This window comes from Aulostomus chinensis, chromosome 1 (genome assembly GCF_037954235.1).
Source record: "Aulostomus chinensis isolate RoL2024-O1b breed Wild chromosome 1, RoL_Achi_v1.0, whole genome shotgun sequence".
NCBI classification, from domain to species: Eukaryota; Metazoa; Chordata; class Actinopteri; order Syngnathiformes; family Aulostomidae; genus Aulostomus; species Aulostomus chinensis.
In genome coordinates this window covers 26,790,741-26,812,047 of record NC_141320.1, presented here as the reverse complement: position 1 = coordinate 26,812,047, position 21,307 = coordinate 26,790,741, and the positions used below count along the sequence as shown (strand labels likewise).

General features: G+C 46.7%; 3 protein-coding genes across 3 annotated transcripts; 1 reads left to right on the top strand and 2 right to left on the bottom strand.

The window, feature by feature from the left end:
* Positions 1-22: 22 nt before the first annotated feature.
* Positions 23-7,389, bottom strand: LOC147270972 (carbonyl reductase [NADPH] 1-like). The gene is made up of 5 exons (XM_086202536.1): positions 7,258-7,389; positions 6,451-6,572; positions 6,140-6,309; positions 5,636-5,743; positions 23-392 (listed from the first exon to the last, which is right to left on the bottom strand). The coding sequence occupies exons 2-5, from the start codon at positions 6,561-6,563 to the stop codon at positions 244-246; spliced, it is 540 nt and encodes a 179-aa protein (XP_086058662.1). The 5' UTR covers positions 6,564-6,572; positions 7,258-7,389; the 3' UTR covers positions 23-243.
* Positions 7,390-7,613: 224 nt separating this feature from the next.
* Positions 7,614-11,676, top strand: LOC147270971 (SET domain-containing protein 4-like). Its single transcript, XM_086205637.1, has 9 exons — positions 7,614-7,648; positions 7,989-8,225; positions 8,622-8,681; positions 9,125-9,254; positions 9,334-9,508; positions 9,660-9,738; positions 10,193-10,273; positions 10,392-10,515; positions 10,594-11,676. The coding sequence occupies exons 1-9, from the start codon at positions 7,614-7,616 to the stop codon at positions 10,747-10,749; spliced, it is 1,077 nt and encodes a 358-aa protein (XP_086061763.1). The 3' UTR covers positions 10,750-11,676.
* Positions 11,386-13,933, bottom strand: LOC147270970 (ferry endosomal RAB5 effector complex subunit 4-like). Its single transcript, XM_086205624.1, has 6 exons — positions 13,797-13,933; positions 13,397-13,509; positions 13,126-13,231; positions 12,638-12,683; positions 11,599-11,722; positions 11,386-11,463 (listed from the first exon to the last, which is right to left on the bottom strand). Exons 2-6 carry the CDS (start codon positions 13,478-13,480, stop codon positions 11,386-11,388), a joined length of 438 nt encoding a protein of 145 aa, XP_086061750.1. The 5' UTR covers positions 13,481-13,509; positions 13,797-13,933.
* Positions 13,934-21,307: the final 7,374 nt, after the last annotated feature.

Sequence of the window (21,307 nt, the reverse complement as noted above, 5' to 3'; positions counted from 1 at the left end):
GAAATGACTTCATCACAAGTACTGCCCTGAGAGAACTGCAAAATATTGATTTCAAATTTAAACAACAGAAATTGAGCGGAACAGGAAGTCCACTGCACAAGAATCAAGGGGTAAAAACAACCCTCAACCACAGACCCAACACATTCACTGTAACAGCAAAGAGGTCTCTATCAGACCATATTTCTTCAAACATCAGGCCCCTGGTCCTCACAAAATCTCTGATGTTTTGAATGGTCCTGCTCATCAGAACAGGGTGCTCAGGAAGCCTGCACTGCCACACTCCAACTTTGTGTCAAGGTGTCCCTTTGAAATGGGAGTTTTGAAGTGTTTCATGACAGCACTCATTTCATCCTTGGTCCAGGGCCTTTCCACACATCTTCTTGATTTGAACTCTGTCAATCAAAAAAAAAATCTCAATTAAGATAGTGAGGACAGTAGCTGTTATAAATTCAGTTTAATATTTTTTAAATGACCTTTGAGCTGCTGAAATTAAGGTTCATTATGTTCAACACCAGGCTTGTCCAAAGTCCCGGCCAGGGGCCAATCATGGCATGAGGTCAGCTTCTATACGGCTATATAGTTTTGGCCCACCACCACTGTCAAACAGAACTAAGAACGCATGCAGACCCAGAACACAGTTTCTCTTTCCACTTCATGGTGACAGCAGCACTCTGGAACTTCCCCTGACTGTGTGCCCCATACAGGCCACTTTGTTCCATGGCAACTCTTGATGAAAAGAGGACGACTGATTTTGAGGGCTGATGCTTCCAGGGAAGGTGGAAATTACAATATCTGTTCACGTCAATTGCTTAACACAGCAAATATTTTGCCTTTCATGGTTACAGTACAAGTACATCAGCTCTTGGACATTTGCACATTTTAAAATCTGGCCCTCTTTGAAAAAAGCTTGGACACCCTTATGATATACAAAGGTCACACACAGTAGTATTTCTCTTAGTGATGTACACATGAGATGATGACACCATGTACTACATTGAACTGTGCTTGTAGTATTCTGTCAAGATTTATCTATTCACTTCCATGTGCTGATGTACTGATACCACACTCTGGGTCACACACAGTAGTATTTCTCTTAGTGATGTACACATGAGATGATGACACCATGTACTACATTGAACTGTGCTTGTAGTATTCTGTCAAGATTTATCTATTCACTTCCATGTGCTGATGTACTGATACCACACTCTGGGTCACACACAGTAGTATTTCTCTTAGTGATGTACACATGAGATGATGACACCATGTACTACATTGAACTGTGCTTGTAGTATTCTGTCAATATTTATCTATTCACTTCCATGTGCTGATGTACTGATACCACACTCTGGGTCACACACAGTAGTATTTCTCTTAGTGATGTACACATGAGATGATGACACCATGTACTACATTGAACTGTGCTTGTAGTATTCTGTCAAGATTTATCTATTCACTTCCATGTGCTGATGTACTGATACCACACTCTGGGTCACACACAGTAGTATTTCTCTTAGTGATGTACACATGAGATGATGACACCATGTACTACATTGAACTGTGCTTGTAGTATTCTGTCAAGATTTATCTATTCACTTCCATGTGCTGATGTACTGATACCACACTCTGGGTCACACACAGTAGTATTTCTCTTAGTGATGTACACATGAGATGATGACACCATGTACTACATTGAACTGTGCTTGTAGTATTCTGTCAAGATTTATCTATTCACTTCCATGTGCTGATGTACTGATACCACACTCTGGGTCACACACAGTAGTATTTCTCTTAGTGATGTACACATGAGATGATGACACCATGTACTACATTGAACTGTGCTTGTAGTATTCTGTCAAGATTTATCTATTCACTTCCATGTGCTGATGTACTGATACCACACTCTGGGTCACACACAGTAGTATTTCTCTTAGTGATGTACACATGAGATGATGACACCATGTACTACATTGAACTGTGCTTGTAGTATTCTGTCAATATTTATCTATTCACTTCCACGTGCTGATGTACTGATACCACACTCTGGGTCACACACAGTTTTGTTTGCCCTGGAGAAGCAAGAAATTATTTTGTTGAATAGCTAGTACAATATCCTATCCATCTATGGAGAAGTTCACTTTCTACACCAAACAATACTACTTACTGAATAGCAGCTTGAACTTCTGGGTTGAACCTTCATTTTTTTTCTCAGTGGGGTAAGTTGGTCAGAGATCTTACTGGCTTAAGTTATTTTTCACTTTCCCTTACCAGGGGTCTGCAGCCTTTTTAGGCAAGGCAAGGCAAGGCAAGGCAATTTTATTTGTAGAGCCCGTTTTCACAAACAGTTTGTCTCAAAGGGCTTCACATGGCATCATAACAACATCCTCTGCCCTCAGAGCCTCACATCGACTGAGGAAAAACTACATAGAAAACCTTTAACAGGGAAAAATCTGAGAAACCTCAGGGTGAGCAACAGAGGAGGATCCCTCACCCAGGACGGACAGACGTGCAGTAGATGTTGGTACAGAGAAGAAAACAGTTTACAATACAAAATGTGGGAAACACGGAAATGTTAATAACAGCTGAAGAAGGAAGCTTCTGGTAGGGGAGGCAGGGAGAGCAAGCCAGCTTGATGGGGGACTGGATGGCAGACTGGTTCATGGAAGGGGAGGCAGGGAGAGCAAGCCAGCTTGATGGGGGACTGGATGGTAGACTGGTTCATGGAAGGGGAGGCAGGGAGAGCAAGCCAGCTTGATGGGGGACTGGATGGCAGACTGGTTCATGGAAGGGGAGGCAGGGAGAGCAAGCCAGCTTGATGGGGGACTGGATGGTGGACTGGTTCATGGGAGGGGAGGCAGGGAGAGCAAGCCAGCTTGATGGGGGACTGGATGGTAGACTGGTTCATGGAAGGGGAGGCAGGGAGAGCAAGCCAGCTTGATGGGGGACTGGATGGTAGACTGGTTCATGGAAGGGGAGGCAGGGAGAGCAAGCCAGCTTGATGGGGGACTGGATGGTAGACTGGTTCATGGAAGGGGAGGCAGGGAGAGCAAGCCAGCTTGATGGGGGACTGGATGGTAGACTGGTTCATGGGAGGGGAGGCAGGGAGAGCAAGCCAGCTTGATGGGGGACTGGATGGCAGACTGGTTCATGGAAGGGGAGCGCAGGCCAGTATAACAGTGGGGAATAAGAGGGGAGGGGGGCGATGCAGGCGGCGGTTGGGGCTCTGGTGGATCTGTGGAAACACAGAGAGACTGCAAGACACCAAGGCCAAACTACAAAGTGCAACAAGTAATGGTAATGACAGTTCCAAAAATGTCCAGGGAGGAGAGGAGGAGAGAGGGGGAGAGGAGAGGAGAGGAGAGGAGGGCTCCATGTAACCTGATGTGTCCCCCAGCAGTCTAAGCCTGTAGCAGCATAGCTATCAATGGTTCAGAGCTACCTGAACCTGTCCTAACTGAAGGCTCTGTCATAGAGGAAGGTCTTAAGCCTGGACTTAAACGTAGTTAAAGTGTCTGCCTCTCTGACCCATGGAGAGATGCTGGTTCCACAGTAGAGGAACCGGTACCTGAAGGCTCTACCTCCCAGTCTGTTTTTATTGATACTGGGAATCACTAAAAGACCTGCATTCTGGGAGCGGAGTGCTCTGGTGGGACAGTAGGGACTAATGAGCTCTTTCAAATAGGATGGAGCTTTATCATTGAGAGCCTTATAAGTCAGCAGAAGGATTTTGAAGTGGATTCTAGATCCTACAGGAAGGAGAGAAGCTAAAGTGGGAGAGATGTGTTCTCTCTTCTAAACTCCCGTCAAAACCCTCGCTGCAGCGTTCTGGACCAGCTGGAGACTCTTTAGGGAGTATTTAGGACATCCTGACAAGAGAGAGTTGCAGTAGTCCAGCCAAGAAGTGATAAATGCATGCACCAGTTTTTCAGCACCACTCTGGGAAAGGATGTTCCTAATCTTAGCGATACTTCGCAGATGGAAGAAGGCGGTCCTGGTCACATGCTTTATGTGGGAGCTGAAGGAAAGGTCCTGGTCAAAAATGACCCCAAGGTTCCTTGCAGTTGTACTCGAAGTTAGGGTGATGCCATCTAGAGGAGTGATCCGATTCAAGAGTGTGTCCCTGTGGTGTTTAGGTCCAAACATGATGACCTCAGTTTTATCTGAATTGAGCAGTAAGAAGTTAGAAGACATCCAGGATTTAAAGTCTTTCAGGCAGTCTTGCAGATTAGTAAACTGGCTTGTGTCGTTTGGCTCCATCGACAAGTAAAGTTGTGTGTCGTCCTCATAACAGTGGAAGTTGATCGAGTGCTTCCGGATTATGTCACCTAATGGGAGCATGTAAAGAGTGAAGAGAATCGGTCCTAAAACTGAACCCTGTGGTACACCATATGTAACTCTGCTATACTCTGAATGGTCATTATTAACATTAACAAACTGAAACCTGTCAGATAAGTAGGACTTAAACCATTTTAGGGCAGTTCCTTTAATCCCAATGTCATGGTCTAGTCTCTGTAGCAGGATGCTGTGGTCGATGGTGTCAAATGCAGCACTGAGGTCCAAAAGGACAGAGACGAGACCTCTGTCTGAAGCTGTAAGAAGATCATTAGAGACTCTGACCAGTGCTGGTTCAGTGCTATGGTGTTCCCTGAATCCAGACTGGAAGGCTTCAAAGAGCTCGTTGCTGTGCAGATGTTCATGTAACTGCTCCAGGGCAACCTTCTCAAGGATCTTGGAGATGTAGGGGAGGTTGGATATTGGCCTATAGTTGGCTAACACATCTGGGTCAAGAGAAGGTTTTTAAGTAAAGGGTTGATGACAGCCACCTTAAAGGCCTGTGGCTCATAACCTGTGACTAAGGAAAGATTAATTTGGTTCAATATAGAAGTGTTGACTAGAGGGAAGGCATCCTTAAGGAGGCTTGTCGGGATGGGATCCAGCAGACAAGTGGCTGACTTGGAGGAACTGACTGCAGAAGTTAATTCTGACAGGTCGATGGGGGAGAAACTGTCCAAGTGAGCACCAAGTCTGGGAGGTGCTTCTATGGGGACTGTAGTCTGTCCTCCATTACTGGCAATCTTCGTTCTAATATTCACAATCTTTTCAGTAAAGAAAGATAGGAAGTCGTTACTGCTGAGAGTTGGGGGATGCATGGCTCAACAGCACTATGGTTCTTGGTGAGCCTGCCCACGGTGCTGAAGAGGAACCTGGGGTGGTTCTTATTCTTTTCTATCAGGGACAAGTAGTAAGCGCTTCTAGCATCACGGAGTTCTTTTTATATATTAATAAACTCTTCTTCCAGGCTTGGTGGACTTCCTCGTGCTGGCTGGAATGTGTCTTCCTTTCCAGTTGTCTGGTCTTCTGTTTCAAGGCACGCAACAGCTTTTGTCTCTTCAGACGTTTGATTTTCTCTGTCAAACTGGTTTTGGCACCTGAACAGACATGTGAGGACGGCTGTTACAACACGCTTGGTACAAGTCAAGAAGAAACAGCAGGACACCGAACACCAGAGCAAGAGGATCAAGCAGAACCGGGCAGAACAGAACTGCTCTCAAGAAGTCGCTTTCAACGCCGGCGTGCGGGAGCGATGCACGGAACATCCCAGCCGTGCTTTCATCACACCCGTGTCCAGTATCTTTACCTCCAGCTTTAACCAGCGGCAGGAAGTGAGTCAACATGTCTCTGGTGGCGAAGAAGTTCGTCTTGAGCGTGACCTCGGCCTGGACGGCGAATGGAGCCGTGTCCGCCACTGTGGGGGGAGGGGGGATTATTATAACATGTATATTCTATAATATATTATCAACTGATATTTACTGATGTTATTAGCATTAGTTATGATATTCAGACGTCCTACACACTGAAAGAACACAACATTGTGAATTTGAAAAAATATTCAAGAATCTGACTGAATGGAAGTAAATCGATTCAGATCTCAGTATTTAGCCTGAAGGAGCCACTCGTCAGTTCAGGACGTTAAACGCTGCGACTGATCCTCAATCCAGCATTCAAATATGAGATTAACAACAAAATCAGAACAAAACAAACACATTTATTGTAACTAGGAATCATTATGCTGGTTAATCATTCGTCATCTGTCTGAGGTAAAGTGTGAGTCATGCAGGTGAATCTATCCGCCTCCTTCCACCTTTGAAGGCGATCCCGGCGTTGTTGACCAGGACGTCCATGCCGCCATACTTCTCCTTGAAGAAGGCAGCGGCGGTGGCGATGCTGCTTAGGTCGTTGATGTCCAGCTGGTGGAACAGGGGTTTCAGTCCCTCCGAGGCCAGGGACTCCATCGCCTCCTGGCCGCGGCCGCTGCAACACAACCAGACGACACGTTCCTCTCCATTCACAGAACTCGAGCCAAGCACCAGAATCCCTCGTCGGGACAATAAATGATCCCTAACAGCGGCGAGCGTCCCCGTGCTCCCGCAGAGGCACCTGACTGTTACCTACACGTCTCTGGCTGTCAGGTAAACGTCTCCTTGGAACTGTTTGCAGAGCGCCCGGACGATGGCCAGGCCAATGCCCTTGTTACTGCCCGTTACCACGGCAACCTTGGAAGACATGGCTGTCCCCTGACGGACAAACAGAGATGTTTGAATACTGAGTGAACAGAAGAGGCTGTGACGTCACAAGTTACAAGACACAAACGGCTCCCCAGGCTGTTCTGTTCCTGAAATTTGCTGAGTCATGATGACAGGTTCTGAAGTAACAGCCTCAAACCCAAATCTAACTGTGCAGTTACTAACATGTATCAAGTGGAATCATGTCCAGGACCCGGTGTAAGGTGCTCTGAACACTGTTACACAAAGAAGCAGGACAAACGTTACTGCAGGTGTCACCTGGAAGCTGTTGTTCTTTCATTTTGTGCTCAACCTGACGCCCAAAATACATCAAAGGGCTCAATTTAGCTGTTTTGGCAGAACCATTTGCTCCCAACTGTAGGAAAAGTGCCAAGTCATAGCAGCAGCACTGGGATGACCTTTGACCTCCATGCAGCTTTTCATTTGTAATTTGATAGAGCACGGACACAGTTGCTGGCTGCTGCGAACAGCCGTGAAATTAGAGACAGAATCAGCAGTTAGTTCCCGTGTCATGAGGCATTTTGACATTTTAGCTCAAACGGCCACGAGGCCATGCGGGAATCGTCATCATACGGGAACTGAATCAGCTTTGACAAACGTGCCGGCTCGTTAACTTGCTAGCTAGCTAGCGCTCTTTAGCGGTGCTAACTATCAGCTGTGGGTGAGTCGATCTTACTGATGTGGTCTGGCGTCCCGGTGAGGAGCGACGGTCCCGAGCTGGTGACGCTACAGAGGAAAATTGGAGAAAACGAGCGAGTCGAATTGCGAGCTGTGCGCAGCTTGAGTGCGCGGAACCGGAAAAACAAGCTAACCACGTGGTGTTGGAGGCACCGCAGCGGCCGTGCAGCATGAAGACGCGGTATAACTGACGATTATTGAGGTGAAGTGTTGACTTGTTAACTTCATATGAACAATTAAACTCCCTCATTAGACATCTAATAATTTGCTTTTTACCTGCGTTTGTTCTGACGTTTTGGAGAAAATGTCGGTGACGATCTCGCTGAAGTTTATTAGATTCACTGGTACGCAGAAATGTTGGAGGATTCCACTTCAATCGAGCTTAAAACGTCGGTCACTGTGTTTGTAAGAGTTGTAAAGTTAATATACGTTTTTCTTGAGGTTGAAGTGTTTGATTTTATTGTAGTACATTATAAAAAAGCTGTTCTTAATATTTCACCCTTAATTTTTGTGAATGTGAAACGCTTCTGCTGTGGACTATGATTTTGTCAGGGCAAAATTTACGTCTAGATCAAACTAGTGGCGAGTGTTTGGTTTGAGTGGTCCAGTGACGATGGACAAAGTCATGAAAGTGCATGAACCCTGGTTCTGTTTGTCTGTGTGATGAGGTAGAAGTACTAGTAATAGTACATAACATTGTAAAACATTACTGCGTATTTGTCTGTGCAGCTGGAAGCCCCGCCTCTCTCCTTTGTTGGTGCTCTGCATCTTCCTGGTGTGTGAGCGTCACAGAGGAGAGGCTTCTGATTGGTCCGCCTACATAGACGTCCTGCCCACCACCTACACCTGCCCGGCTTACTTCACTGATGATGTCATAGCTCTCCTGCCTGCCAGTGTGCAGAGGCGGGCTCTCGAGCAGAGGGAGGCGTTGCGAGAGATTCACTCGTCCAATCGGGACTTTTTTAAGTGAGCTTACCAGAGACTGTTGCCTGGAAATAGCACAAGCTAACATGGCTAGCACGCTAACACCAATATTCTGTACGACCAGAAAAGAAAGTGACGGTTTATATCAACAACTAGTTTATCATCGTGTGTCGTCATATTTATACTACTATTTATACGTTATATTTATACTTCATATTTCAGCAAAGACACATAAACCTGCTGTCTCAACCTAACTTTTCCTAAATCAAAAATATAACAGGAACTAAAAATACCTGACACAAAAGAGCCATTTCTGCAACTTTTTGCAGTACTTTTCAAAATCGAGGTTGCACAGTTGTGCGGTTGACAGCAGTTTATATTCATACTTAGGACATTCAAATGTACTGTTGATTATACAGTGACTCGCTGATCCTGTAGGTCCCTGCAGCCGATCCTGGATCAGCCGGTGGAGGACGTGTTGAGCTACGAGGCTCTGAGGTACGTTCAGGCGCTGACTCGGGACACAGAAGGGGTTTCATCCTGGTGTCATTCCCAGGACAGCAGGACCTTTCTCGTGTTTCTCTTTTTACCCCCAACAAGAACCTTGTGTTGGTTCTGGGCGGTTCCGGTCCGTCTCTGTGTCAGTGTGCTGACATCTGCCGCTGACGTCACCGTCTCCTGACGTGGCGCTCTGTGCAGCTGTTGTAAACGCTGGTAAAGTTCCTCCCTGGCTTTGTGTTTGTCTTGACTTCTACTTCCCGGGGCCTTCGCTGGGTCGGTGGTCGTGGTGCTGGTGTCTCTGAGCTTCTGTGTTCAGCCAAACATGAAACTGTTTTATTTTGTTGAATCACTGCAGTGACAGAGCACTTTCATTGTTTTACCCGTGAAAAAGCAGCCGACTCTGAGGGGTGATGACGCTGTTCCCCCTGTCCCTCCCCTAGGTGGGCGTGGTGTAGCGTCAACACTCGCTCGGTCTTCATGTCTCACCTGTCCAACAACTTCCTGTGTGGACAGGATGTTTATGCTTTAGCTCCCTTCCTGGATTTGCTCAACCACCGTCCTGATGTGCAGGTAAACGTCGCCCTCTTATCAACACAGAAACTGGCGTTGCCGAGGTCACAGCAAACTTTCTTACATCATTTCCTTTCAGGTGAAAGCAAGTTTCAATGACGCCACCAAATGTTACGAAATCAGGAGCGTCTCCGGGACTCGGCGCTTCCAGCAGACGTTCATCAACTACGGTTCCCATGACAACCAGCGCTTGCTTTTGGAGTATGGCTTTGTTGCCCCCGGCAACCCTCACAGCGTGGTCTATGTGGACACAGGTGAGCTGAAGCTGAGCACTGGTGTAGTTCTGAATGTTTCAACTCAACATTTATGTGAAAACATCACATCTTTATGACGGCTGGGATGAACTCGTGCTGGTAAGAAACGAAACGACCATCAAGCTTCGCCGTCTCCGTCTCTCTGCCGCAGATTTGCTGTGTGAGGTTCTGAGAGGCGATGAGAGTTTGGAGCAGAAGAGAAAGTTTCTCAGAGAGAACAACTTCCACCAGTAGGATTCACCAGCTTGTCATGTCTGAAGACAAAATATAGAAGTACTATTACTCTTTTTGCTCCTGTTGGTAACATGAACGACTGGCACGTCACTGCTGTGGCTTGAGTGTGGTTACGGTGCGATAAAGTCGACGCTCCAATAAAACATCACAGGATTTCGTAGGTCAGAATGGAACCCTGAACACTCCTCAACAGTTTTTACGGCACAAATTGCCACTCACCTTCACCAGTTAGCGACCTGTGTAACTTCAAGCTTGTTAGCATTTGGGTTTTTTGCAAATCCTTTGGCTGACGAGGGAAAACGCATCACAGCACATTCAGTCTGATAAAAACATCTCATCCGTCTTCCCACACTTTTATTTCACATTGTCATGTAACCCTAAATCAACCTCAGGCTTTAAACAGATGAAAGTACAATGAAAACAGCGCCGCCTGTCTCTCCCTGGCGGTAGTAATCTGACGGTGAGCAGCGACGGTCCTGGCTGGAGGCTGATGACGGCGCTCCGACTGTTGTCTCTGCCACAGACGCTGTAGTAAGACGTAGTAACACACACACTCACACGCAGTCGCACGCTATCTTAAAAGAACCCATCAATCAGTTTGTGTGTCTCGTTAAGTTACAGTCTGGGATGTGTGTGTCTGTTCTTTTAGTCCCCAGTGGAGGGCAGTGTTGCTCGGCCAGATGGGGAGTGAGGAGAGAGAGCGCTGGAGTGTTCAGACAGCAGAGTGTGTGTGTCAACGACTGCTACAAGATACACACCAAGCTCTGGACGAGGTTCGAAAATATACACACACACACACACAACAGCAACTACCAGACCATTTTCAAATGAGTGTGTGTGTGTGTGTGTAGATTTCTCGAAGTCTCCTGGGGTGTGACCTGTCAATCAAGGAGCAGCTAGATGTGGTGATGTCACTGCGACAGGAGGAGAGGTGCATCCTGGGAAGTAGTCTGGAGACATTGCAGGACTCCCTGAGACAATCAAATGTCGCCATGGCAACCCGATGATGCTGCAAACAGACATGTGATAGGTGCTCTGGCCATTAGGCTCTAGAGTGAACCAGTTCATCGGCTGGCCTCATCTCTGTCCCGCCTGCTGATGAGGACGTGTGGACATCAGGTACCCAGGAGATCAGGGGTTTGATTCCAGGTGTGCAGTTGGAGCACGTTTGGAAAAGCACCGGCCATGTTAACAGCTGCAGCGTCCTTCAGGCAACACTGAGCTGCTGTAGCGGCTCAAATCAATCTCGTTGGGCCTCGTCGTCAACATGGCGTGCTGGGTGGGAAACATCCGGCTGTGTGTTTAAGAGGGAAACTCATTCATCAGAAAGGAGTGATGATTCTGGAAGAGAGGAGTTCTGATCCATCCGTCATGGCGTGTGATTCATGCTACTCTGAAACGCATAATACTGTTTTGTAGCTTTCACTCTGACGTGTGCATGTCACAGTGGCGTCTGAGCACCAGACTCCTCGGTTCCTCCCCTCCAATTACATCACAAGCCAGCTGAGTAAGACTTCGCCAGAAGAAGAAGAAAGAAAGAATCTTCCTTTTAATTACATGAGTTTTACAGTCGTGCAAAGAAAGATGTGTGGACTCACAAAGGGGGGAAAAAAGAAACAAACTAAACCTGAAGGCTGCAGACCTCAGAGGACTTTGTTGGAGCCGACGCCCCAGAAGGAGCTCATCTCAAATGTGTGACCCGCATCAAACCTGTTTAGGAGCTAAATGTGACATTTGAGAAAACAACACAGTCAAAAAAATGTCCGCATTTGAGCAAGAGACAGTTGAAGAGGTTCCTTAGTAATGAAAGTGCTCTTTAAAGTTTTGAGTTTTAAAGGATCAGGTCCAGGTCTCACCGCCTCAGACATCCAGCAGCAGCAGCATCTCAGCTGAACTACGGCCTTTTTCTTTTTGCGACGCTGCACGCTCTCCATGGCGACCATAGCTTCATAGAGAGGGACCGCCTCCTCAGGCTGGGGTCTGGAGACGGAGGATCACTTTTGATTATGACAGAACAGGACTTCCTGTAAAAGCCACAATCATGTTTTTGAAGTCAACCTCTTTTCTGGTCAAGTGAAACAGAGCTGGGATAGGATGGGTGGACTTGTGGTTGAGTTTGGGTGACGGGGTTGATCTGTGGCGTGCGGACGCTCCTCGTTCTGTGGATCAGGAGCTACGGGCTGGTTACAAACCACACTCAGATACCAGCTGGAACCACATGGAGCCCGAGGTGGATGTTGCTGGCCTCCTTGTGTGTTCCTCTGGATAGAAGCCACACAGATTTTTGACCCTCAAAACAACGCTGAACAGATCCCCTTTGTACTCCTGAGTTAACCTTGAGCCACACCCCGGTCAGATCAAACCAGTTACCCAAGTAGTGTTTTCTTGTTTGAAAATTCAAAGAAGACAATAATATGGAGTGAAATGGAAAAGAAATTTGGCAAAAAGTCTAAAGACACCAACTCCAGTGCTGCTTTTCCCGCATCGACCAGGCACATTCCAGGGAACCAAGAAGGGGAATGCGCGTTTAGAACGCTCTTCTCCTTTCTGTCCCTGCTTGTCTCGGGATGTGTCGATGACAGGAATCTAAATCCTGAGGTATTCCTTTGTCTCCCTGATCTTCCTGCTTTATTGAATTCAACAGCATCTTAAAACGTAGACCTTCTAAACCTTTTGGCAAAATATGAGGTGAATATGAGTTGTTCTCAATGATAAATTCTCAAATAAGTGTTTCCCTTAAGAAAAATCTGGAAGTGACTTCAACTTGAAGCTTAAATGTGTTGCGTTAGCATGAATGTTCATTAAATCTGCCATCAAAACGAAGTCAAAACCGGGGAATTCTTTTGATTTGTGGATTTGAGGACAGAGAAGCGAGTCTGCCGAGGTTGGACGTACTTGAGTATCCCAGCTGACATCTTCTCCACGATGTCCTTCAGAATGTCTGACACACGACTGTTAAAGACGTCATACAACAGATGCAATGATGTCACACCTTCCTCGTTTGATCTGATCGAACCACACTTTGGTGTCTTTTCCTCCATCCGGCTCTTTGTTTATTTGCAGGGGTGAAACCTCAGAGGAGGTGGTCTTCTGAGTCCTTTACAAACTGACTCTGGTACAGTTTGTGGCTCAAAGGTGATCTGAGGTGGCTGTGCACCAGCTGACTGGGTCCTGTGAGAGAAACAAACTGGAGCAACTCGCGCAGTTGATTGCTGCGAGTAGAAACATTAACTTGTCCAACACAGCAGACGCGGCACTACCTGATCTCACCGCACCTGCAGTGGCTGATAGAAAGTGAACCAAGGTTGAACTGATAGGGACCAGAAGCCACGAGCCGTTGCTAAGGAGACGGCCTCAGGTTGCAGTCTGCTGGTGAAGGATACGGAGGTACCGCCCCTGCTGGGCCAACGAAGCTGTCCAGACGTCAGCGTTGAGGAACGAGACCGTGGCTGCTTTTAAATACATTGAACTGCAATCTGGAGGATCCAGCTGGGGAAGCCAGTTGAGGAGCGTCAGTGACAAACTCAGGTAGGACACCAGAGGACACGTTACTGTTTAGTTCATGTGTTTAGTTCATGTTGGGATAAAAATGCTGGAACAGTTGGACAGGACCCTGCTATGAAGCTGCTATCAGGCTGGACATGCACAACTCACCTGCAGGTCCTGGTGGGATGTGACCCAGTGCCCCCCCACTCCCAAAACACTGATGATGTCATGCTTGTGTGGGAGGAGCTTCATGTCCTCTGGCTCTTGTTCTTGAAGACGCACTTAACATGACAAGAAACACAGAGTAAACATTGTAAATAAGAATTTCTGTTGCTGGGAAACGAACGGCACTCGTGCGCAGCTAAAAGAGCAAACATGATGTGTGGAGGCAGCAAGGCTTCACGTCGATCCTCCATTCGATCATTTCATGGCCACAGTGTACAACTCTCGCGAAAAATATTCACTAACTGAAGTAAGGGAGCAGGCTAATCTGGATGGTCCCTCCAGGGCTCTGAACACGGTCCCGCTTGCACCAGCATTAACGAGGTCGTAGAGGAGGTGTGTTTACCTCCAGAGTCGATGACGATGTCCACTCCCAGTCCTCCGGTCTCCTCCGGGACCGCCGACAGCAGGTCTGACGAGTCTTCGTAGACCGCAATGACTCGGGCTTCGTAACAAAGACACTGTCAGTCATTCTGCTGCGTCATGTCAGTGCTTTGTTCAAAATTCTAGTCTGAAGCTGGCAGCAGTTGCACTTCAGATTGCATCCACAAGGTGTCGCGTGTGTCAGGTCAAAACTTGATTATTTGAAGGAGTCAGACTGGGTGTTCGGAGGTTACATGAGCAAACTTCTGCTTCTCACTCAGAAGAAGCTTCTCATTAACATAGCAGGTCCGATTTTTGTGTACTGGTACGGCTTCAGTGAGATGCTGACCCCAGTCCAGCTGGGTTGTGTAGGACGGAGAAGGAAGGAATATGAGAGAAAGATAGAACAGGTCTCACCAACAAGAGGATCCTGAACACCTGAGGAAAACATGGCAGGAAGAAAGAGAAAAGAAAGGGAAGTGCACATGAAAAGGTTGAAGCGACGCAAAGCTACCAGCAAAAGTCTGTTCTTAAAATAAACCCTGTGATTCAGCAGATTCAGGTTTCAGCTGCTTATTCTTGGCCTGCCACAAATTAAATCAAATATACCAGCAAGAAAACCGCAGTCATGCGTCAGACTGACAGCAGATGATTGAAATGTTCAAAGTCGCGAGTGGCGTGGGCGCGTCTGTACTAGTAAATGTATGGCGTGACTGTTGGAGCTTTACTGTGTCCACAGAAAAGGTTCACAGTCCAAAAATGATGACAGAAAACTATCAAGACGGCAGTCACAGATGTTTTATTGAAAGTAAAATAAATGTGTCGTATTGAGTTTGTGATCCTTGATTTGTGAAAATCCTATTTTGCCTTTCAAATACTCACGAATAACAGACATTTAGTGACTCCAGAACGCAGGAAGAGCCAACCACGTACACTTAGCTCAAAGCCGTCTGAACCCACGCAGGCACAGGGAGAACAACAAACTCCACACAGAAAGATCCCGCGCCTGAGCCAGGACTCGAAACCTGAACCTTTTTGTTGTGAGGCCACAGTGCTGACCACTGCACCACCGTGGAGCCCACGCATGGATTGATAGTAAGTTAAAAAAAATTGCAAAATCTTACATGAAACCAAGTTAAGATCAAATTGATCTCAAATAACGGCCCCCAGGCGTTTAAATGAACCTGGCGGCACTTTGACACCAGGCTGTTAATTGGTGATTTACAGTATTTATTTTACTGACTACTTCATTGACAGGTGGTAAAAATGTCTGGTGTTTCCTGAACTTAACTGAGTGCTGCTCAGTAAAGTTGCCATGACTTGAGATTCTCTTCCTGCTGGGTCCATTTCAACATTCTTATCCTTCCTATCACTGGAGATAAAGTATCAGTCAGGGCTGTACTTGATTAGTACTGCATATAGTACACATCAGTCACTGCCATTACACAGTGGAATGGTAGTTGAAGTACTGTTTAGCAGCAAGCTGAAAACTGTTGTGGTCGTGTTGACGTTGACGTGTTATCACCTTGTAGATCTGCTATTTTGGCCGCATGAGACTGTCGTGGAAGTGGAAGGATACGGGCCTCAAGTTGTCACGCCCCTTTCCTTACTAATAAAGTGTTCTTGTGTAAAGTGTTCTCTGGACAATCTTGATATTTGCACTACTGTTCTTTAAAGTACTTCAGTATATTGTTATACCTTGTATAATAATAAAAATGGCCCAGTGCTGGCCAGTGCCAAAATAAAAGCCTGTTACCAAGAGACACCTGGTCTCTTTTCAACACCCGGGGTCCACATCGACTTTGGAAAAATAAACGCCTACCAACTACGAACTGGTCATTTACGGTACGACACTAAACAGTGGTTGAGGGAGAGCAAAGCTGGAAATAAGACATTACTGCAAGGGCAATAAATCTAAAACAAAAAAAAGTTTTTTTTGTTTTTAAAGTTTTCTGTCATTTTCTGTCTCAAATACTTGACAAGTTCCAACTTTGTCCAAAACCTGCTCACCTCTCTGGGGTCAAGTGTGTCTGCACCGTCTGACCAAACTGCATCAGTGGCGCTCCCTCCATGACAGTCGAATGTGTGAGTCTGATTTCCTCAAATCAACTCCGGGCAGTGTTGATTGGAAGAAGTAAAAAAAGTCAATAAAAAAGTTGACCAAAGTCTGGTGCTTTTCAAGTTTCAGTCAGTGAGTAATGTTCTCTTCATTTATGTCACTCTATCTCACATTGATACAGGGATTGACATTTGGAGAAAGTTCAATCATTCAGCTGCAGGTACAGTGACTTACAACACTGCAACAACAACAAAAAACACCCTCCACAAACACTCTTGTCCAACATTTGTGCCCAAATTTTCTCCTCATGAGGCATCAAATCACTACAAAAACTGCCATTAAGTTGATCTGGTTGGCACTGGTATTTGTTCTTGCTGCAGCTCAGGAGTGATTCAGGAGAAGAGTTTCAGAACAGCCCAGGTTGGGGACTGGAATTCTAAAATGTCCCCTGGAACCAGACAACCTTGGAGGGTAAAACCTCCAATCCTAGCCACTCAGATGCAGCAGCAGAGGAAGCTGTCATCCACCCTGACAGTCAGAGCATCAAGTCAAGGAAACATCACCATCTTGTAGTTCCAAACCTCCACCTGTCAGATTCAGGTACTCCTTATTGTGGGACTTTAAACTTGAACACAATGGAATTTGGACAAGGAGTTTTCCTTCCAGTCCAAACATCATCGTCCAGCCTCCAACCAGAGGTCCATCAGTTATCATGGAGCCACAGGTGGAGTCTGGATTCTTTTCTAGAATGAGACGGCAATGACAGTCCTGCCAAGTGACATCACTGACATGACAGGATGACTTCAGTCATGTGACTGGATGACTTCAGTCACGTGACAGGATGACTTCAGTCACGTGACTGGATGACCTGAATGAATAAGAAATCAAATCTAAAAATGCTTTATTTCAAGATCTAGAATATCTTGTGAATATCTGGAGCTTCATTCCAGCAGCAGACCTCCTCAGGTGATGACTTCATATTTGACATGTTTACCATTCAATGAGACTCATTGTCAGTCCATTGAAATCTACTGGTGTTCCTGGTGAGTTGATTTAACAACATGAGCTGACAGAATCTACGTTCAGGTAGGAACCACCACATCCAGGGGTCTGGACCGTTGAGCAGGCAGAGCCATCAAAGTAGCAGACTAAGCTAGCAGACATTAGCATTGAGAAGAAACTGATACCTGAGCCTACTTTTGGGTCTGGTCAGGTGATGACATTATATTATGACATCATTGTCAGACTGACGCCTGCTCAACACTGACCAAACACTGCCCTATTGCATTGTGGGAAATTTCTGCTTGGCTTGTGTCCATCAACACACACAAAGAAATTTGTCTCATGCTGCCGTGACCCGGATTCCAACCTGGGTTGCTGCAGCCACAACGCAGAGTACTGACCACTATACGATCACGGCCTCCTCAACAGCAGCTTGAGCTTCTATGTCTTTGTCTCATTGAGTGTTAGGGCAAACAGCTGTTGAACAGCTGAGGCGCGACTGCGGCGGCCCCTGATGCAGGAGACGGGCCAGGCCCCGTTCAGAAGGTGGTGGATATTATCCTTGGTGTTTTTAGGCTATGTTTCGGCCTGTCAAATCCTGATCGGGGCCAGTTTGGTTGTGTTGTCTGCAGCGCCTGGCGCGCTCAGCGGGAGCGAGTCCGATCATTATAAAGGTGGGTCAAACAATTTAGGTTGAGACGAAGGACGGCACGGGCAGAGCAGACGCAGGTCTTCATTCCACCCGCAGAGCTGTAGAGCATGGATCATGTCAAGGACTAAATGAGGGGAAAGAGAGCAGGGGAGCAGGGCAGAGACAAAGACAGATAATGCTCTCCTAAAACAAGACCTGTTCAGTCAATGGTAGAGCAGAGTGGCGCAGAGGAAGCGTGCTGGGCCCATAACCCAGAGGTCGATGGATCAAAACCATCCTCTGCTAGAAGAAGAAAAATAAAATGAACCAGTGTCTTTAGAAATGTGTGTCTGTTAAAAAGAGGTTCATAAGGATTTTGTCTTCCTCCACAATCGCCAACCATTGTGAGAGTTAACAACAGTCCACTTTCTGACTGAAGCAAAAGTAGACTTCAAAAGGTTTTTCTGATTCAACATAGCAGCTAAATTTCCATTTCCATTTCCTGAACAGGACAGGTTAAAAAAAGGGAATGTCATGACTTCCTCTGTATGTTAGAATATGAACGACTAAAAATGTTCATGCCCAGTTTAAAGTTAGAATTAAACTGAAAATACAAAAATCTTCCCTCTTCAATCCTGTCACTCAGTGTTGTAAACTGTTTCAAACAAATTCTACTGTTCAACAGTTCAAGTGTTTCTAATGAGATGGTTTCCAAATCAAATCGGTTGTCACAAGGGAAAATCTGCATGGGAACACACACACACACACACACACACACACACACACACACACACACACACACACACACACACACACACACACACACACAGTCCTACTGACTAACCCATGTTTTTCTTCACTTAAACCACCACTGGAGTATTGAAAGAGATTGCATGAGACACCATCAACTGACATTAAAAACCCCTGACTGCCTTTAATTCCCTCCTGGCTGCAGGAAATTAGACAGACCAGCCCCTAGAGCGGGGCTGCACGGTGGTGCAGTGGTCAGCACTGTGCCCTCACAGCAAGAAGGTCCCGGGTTCGAGTCCCAGCTCGGGCATGGGATCTTTCTGTGTGGAGTTTGCATGTTCTCCCCAGGCCTGCGTGTGTTCTCTTCAGGTACTCCGGCTTCCTCCCACTGTCCAAAGACATGGACATTAGGGGACTAGGCTGATTGATTCTCTAAATTGACCGTAGGTATGAGTGTGTGGGTGAATGGTTGTTCGTCTCTGTGTGTTGGCCCTGTGATGGACTGGCGACCTGTCCAGGGTGAACCCCGCCTCTCGCCCGTAGATGCTGGGATAGGCTCCAGTTTATTTGACAGCTGATTGGAACAGCAACATTGAACCAAGTACAGGATTGGAGGGAGACTGATGGTCACTGTTCGGGTTTTGGGTGTGGCTTCAAGGTGGATTCTCAGAGACTATTTCCCCAACCTCTACATTGGCATCTACACTGTCATCCAGTCATGTGACTGAAGTCATCCAGTCATGTCAGTGATGTCACTCTGCAGGACTGTCACTGCCGTCACATTCTAGAAAAGAATCCAGACTCCACATTTCTGGGGCAGTTTTGCTCTTTAAACACTTGACAGTTCCAGGAAATTTAGTCTGGCTCAAGATCTTCAGATCAACCCAGGACAGAAGGCTATGACTCCATTGGATTGTATCGTTGGAGCATTCAGAGATCTGGTGGATCTCAGTAGGAGCTGTATTTATCCACTGAATGATCCTGGTCAATGTGATCCTGCTCCTCCATCTCTCAGGCTGACAGAGCAGGAGGACCTGACTGAGAAGAAAGCTCCCCTTGAGCAGCTTCAGTCTCTGTGTGACAACACACAGGCAGAAAACCAGAATTTGAGGGAACAAGTTTGTACTCTTGAACGTGAGAATAAAAGAGCAATCCAGGAGCTCCAGAACCTCACTGCTGTGGTGGCCAACCTCCAAACGGTCCAGGACAAGAACCAGACTCAGATAGAAGATCTGAACGCAACAGTCCACAGTCTTCAGTGTGAGGGGAGGAAGGTTGATGGAGAGAACAATGAGCTCAGAAAAGAGCTGACCCAGGTTCAGTCTCTGAGGGAGAGTGAACAGGTGGAGATGAAATGTCTTGAGGAAGACCTGACTGAGAAGAAAAGTGCGCTTGATCAGCTTCAGTCTCTGTGTGACAAGAGATGGACAGAAAACCAGAATTTGTGGGGACAGGTTTCTAGTCTTGGACAAGAGAAGATCATTGCATATCAGCTGGTAGAGAACATGTCTGCCATGGTGGGCAACCTTGAATCTGTGAGGGAGGAGAACCAGACTCAGATCAGAGACCTGAACACACAAGTCCACAATCTTCAGCTTGAGGTGAAGATGGTTTACAAGGAGAAGTGTGACCTCAAGTGTGAGCTCAACTCCATCCAGGCAGAGAAGAACAAAATGAGAGAAGAACTCACTGAGAAGAAGACGACTCTTGAACAGCTGAGGTCCCAGAGTGAGGAGAGAGAGGCAGAAAATGGATGTTTGAGGAGACGAGTTTCTACTGCATCTCAGGAGACAGAGACCTTCACTGCTGAGTTGGCCCACCTTGAATCAAGGAAGGACCAGGACCCCACAAAGACTGGCAGTCTGAAAGGTGAAGTTCAGAGTCTTCTATGTGCAGTGACAGCACAAAAGAAGAAAAGGAGCAGTGCTCAGTGGGAAATCCTGGGAAATCTTCATGATTTAAAAAGCTTTTTGAAAGAGGAAAATCATGACCTTCAAGTGAAGGTCCAGCAAACTTCTGAAGAGCAAACAGACTCTCCCCTACGTCCAGCCAGAGAAGAGCAAGCAGACTCTCCCCTACGTCCAGCCAGAGAAGAGCAAGCAGACTCTCCCCTACGTCCAGCCAGAGAAGAGCAAACAGACTCTCCCCTACGTCCAGCCAGAGAAGAGCAAACAGACTCTCCCCTACGTCCAGCCAGAGGAGAGCAAGCAGACTCTCCCCTACGTCCAGCCAGAGAAGAGCAAGCAGACGCTCTCACATGTTCTTCTGCAGAGGAGCGACGGGATTCTGCTGCATGTCCTGCAACTGAAAAGCAGAATGATGGGGGCACCCTGGAGACTGGACCTGCTGCGGGTCAAACCAGAGGTCTACTGAGCCGTGTGACATCTGGTGTAGAACATGCTCTGTTCATGTTCATAGTTTCTTCTTTGTGTGCTTTTCCTCAACTTTGTTTTCTTTGTTTGTTATATATGATGATACCTTGATCACCACAGCAGTTGATCCCAGCTTGATTAGCTGAGTGCTTTGCAGTCTAAAGCACTTTAGTGACACCTGTGGGGTCCCTTATCCTCCCTGACCACAGGGATTCAGCCTCACTGAAGGAGAGTGAACCTTCCAGGTTGCAGCTCCTAGACTCTGGAACGCTCTCCCACTGGACATGAGGACACTGAGGACGCCTTCAGAAAGAAGCTAAGGACCCATTTGTTTAGTAATATTATTGTTCATGATGGAATCGTCCCTCTGTACCTGCCCACACAGGTCAAGAGGTCAAATGATTCCCTGTTTAAAACAGCTCTTCCATCACATGGATGTGCATCCCAACAGTCAGAGCTCACCGATGCTCCTATTCCCTCCAGTGGGAGGCACTAGGAGTGACTGATGAGGGTCAGGGGGGTCAGGCTAGTCCAGATAGTGGGTCTGTATGAGGTTGTTAGGGAGGGATAAGGTAGTGGCAGAGTTCAGGCTGTAGTTGTGCTCCAACAGTTGAGACAGGGCAGGACAAAAAATGACATCCTGATGGCGTTAGGAGTGATTCTTACAAGAACCAATCAAT

Coding starts and splice junctions, on each gene's coding strand:
- LOC147270970 (XM_086205624.1), bottom strand. CDS start 13,480: ATGAAGCTCCTCCCACACAAGCATGACATCATCAGTGTTTTGGGAGTG. Junction 12,684..13,125: donor CCAGCAGGGGCGGTACCTCC/GTATCCTTCACC, acceptor GTCGTGTGTCAG/ACATTCTGAAGGACATCGTG. Junction 11,723..12,637: donor ATGTCAGCTGGGATACTCAA/GTACGTCCAACC, acceptor CTCCGTCTCCAG/ACCCCAGCCTGAGGAGGCGG.
- LOC147270971 (XM_086205637.1), top strand. CDS start 7,614: ATGTTGGAGGATTCCACTTCAATCGAGCTTAAAAC. Junction 9,255..9,333: donor ACCACCGTCCTGATGTGCAG/GTAAACGTCGCC, acceptor ATTTCCTTTCAG/GTGAAAGCAAGTTTCAATGA. Junction 9,739..10,192: donor AGAGAGAACAACTTCCACCA/GTAGGATTCACC, acceptor CCCTGGCGGTAG/TAATCTGACGGTGAGCAGCG.
- LOC147270972 (XM_086202536.1), bottom strand. CDS start 6,563: ATGTCTTCCAAGGTTGCCGTGGTAACGGGCAGTAACAAGGGCATTGGC. Junction 5,744..6,139: donor CGCCGGGATCGCCTTCAAAG/GTGGAAGGAGGC, acceptor CTCCCCCCACAG/TGGCGGACACGGCTCCATTC. Junction 393..5,635: donor GCCGCTGGTTAAAGCTGGAG/GTAAAGATACTG, acceptor TTTGATTGACAG/AGTTCAAATCAAGAAGATGT.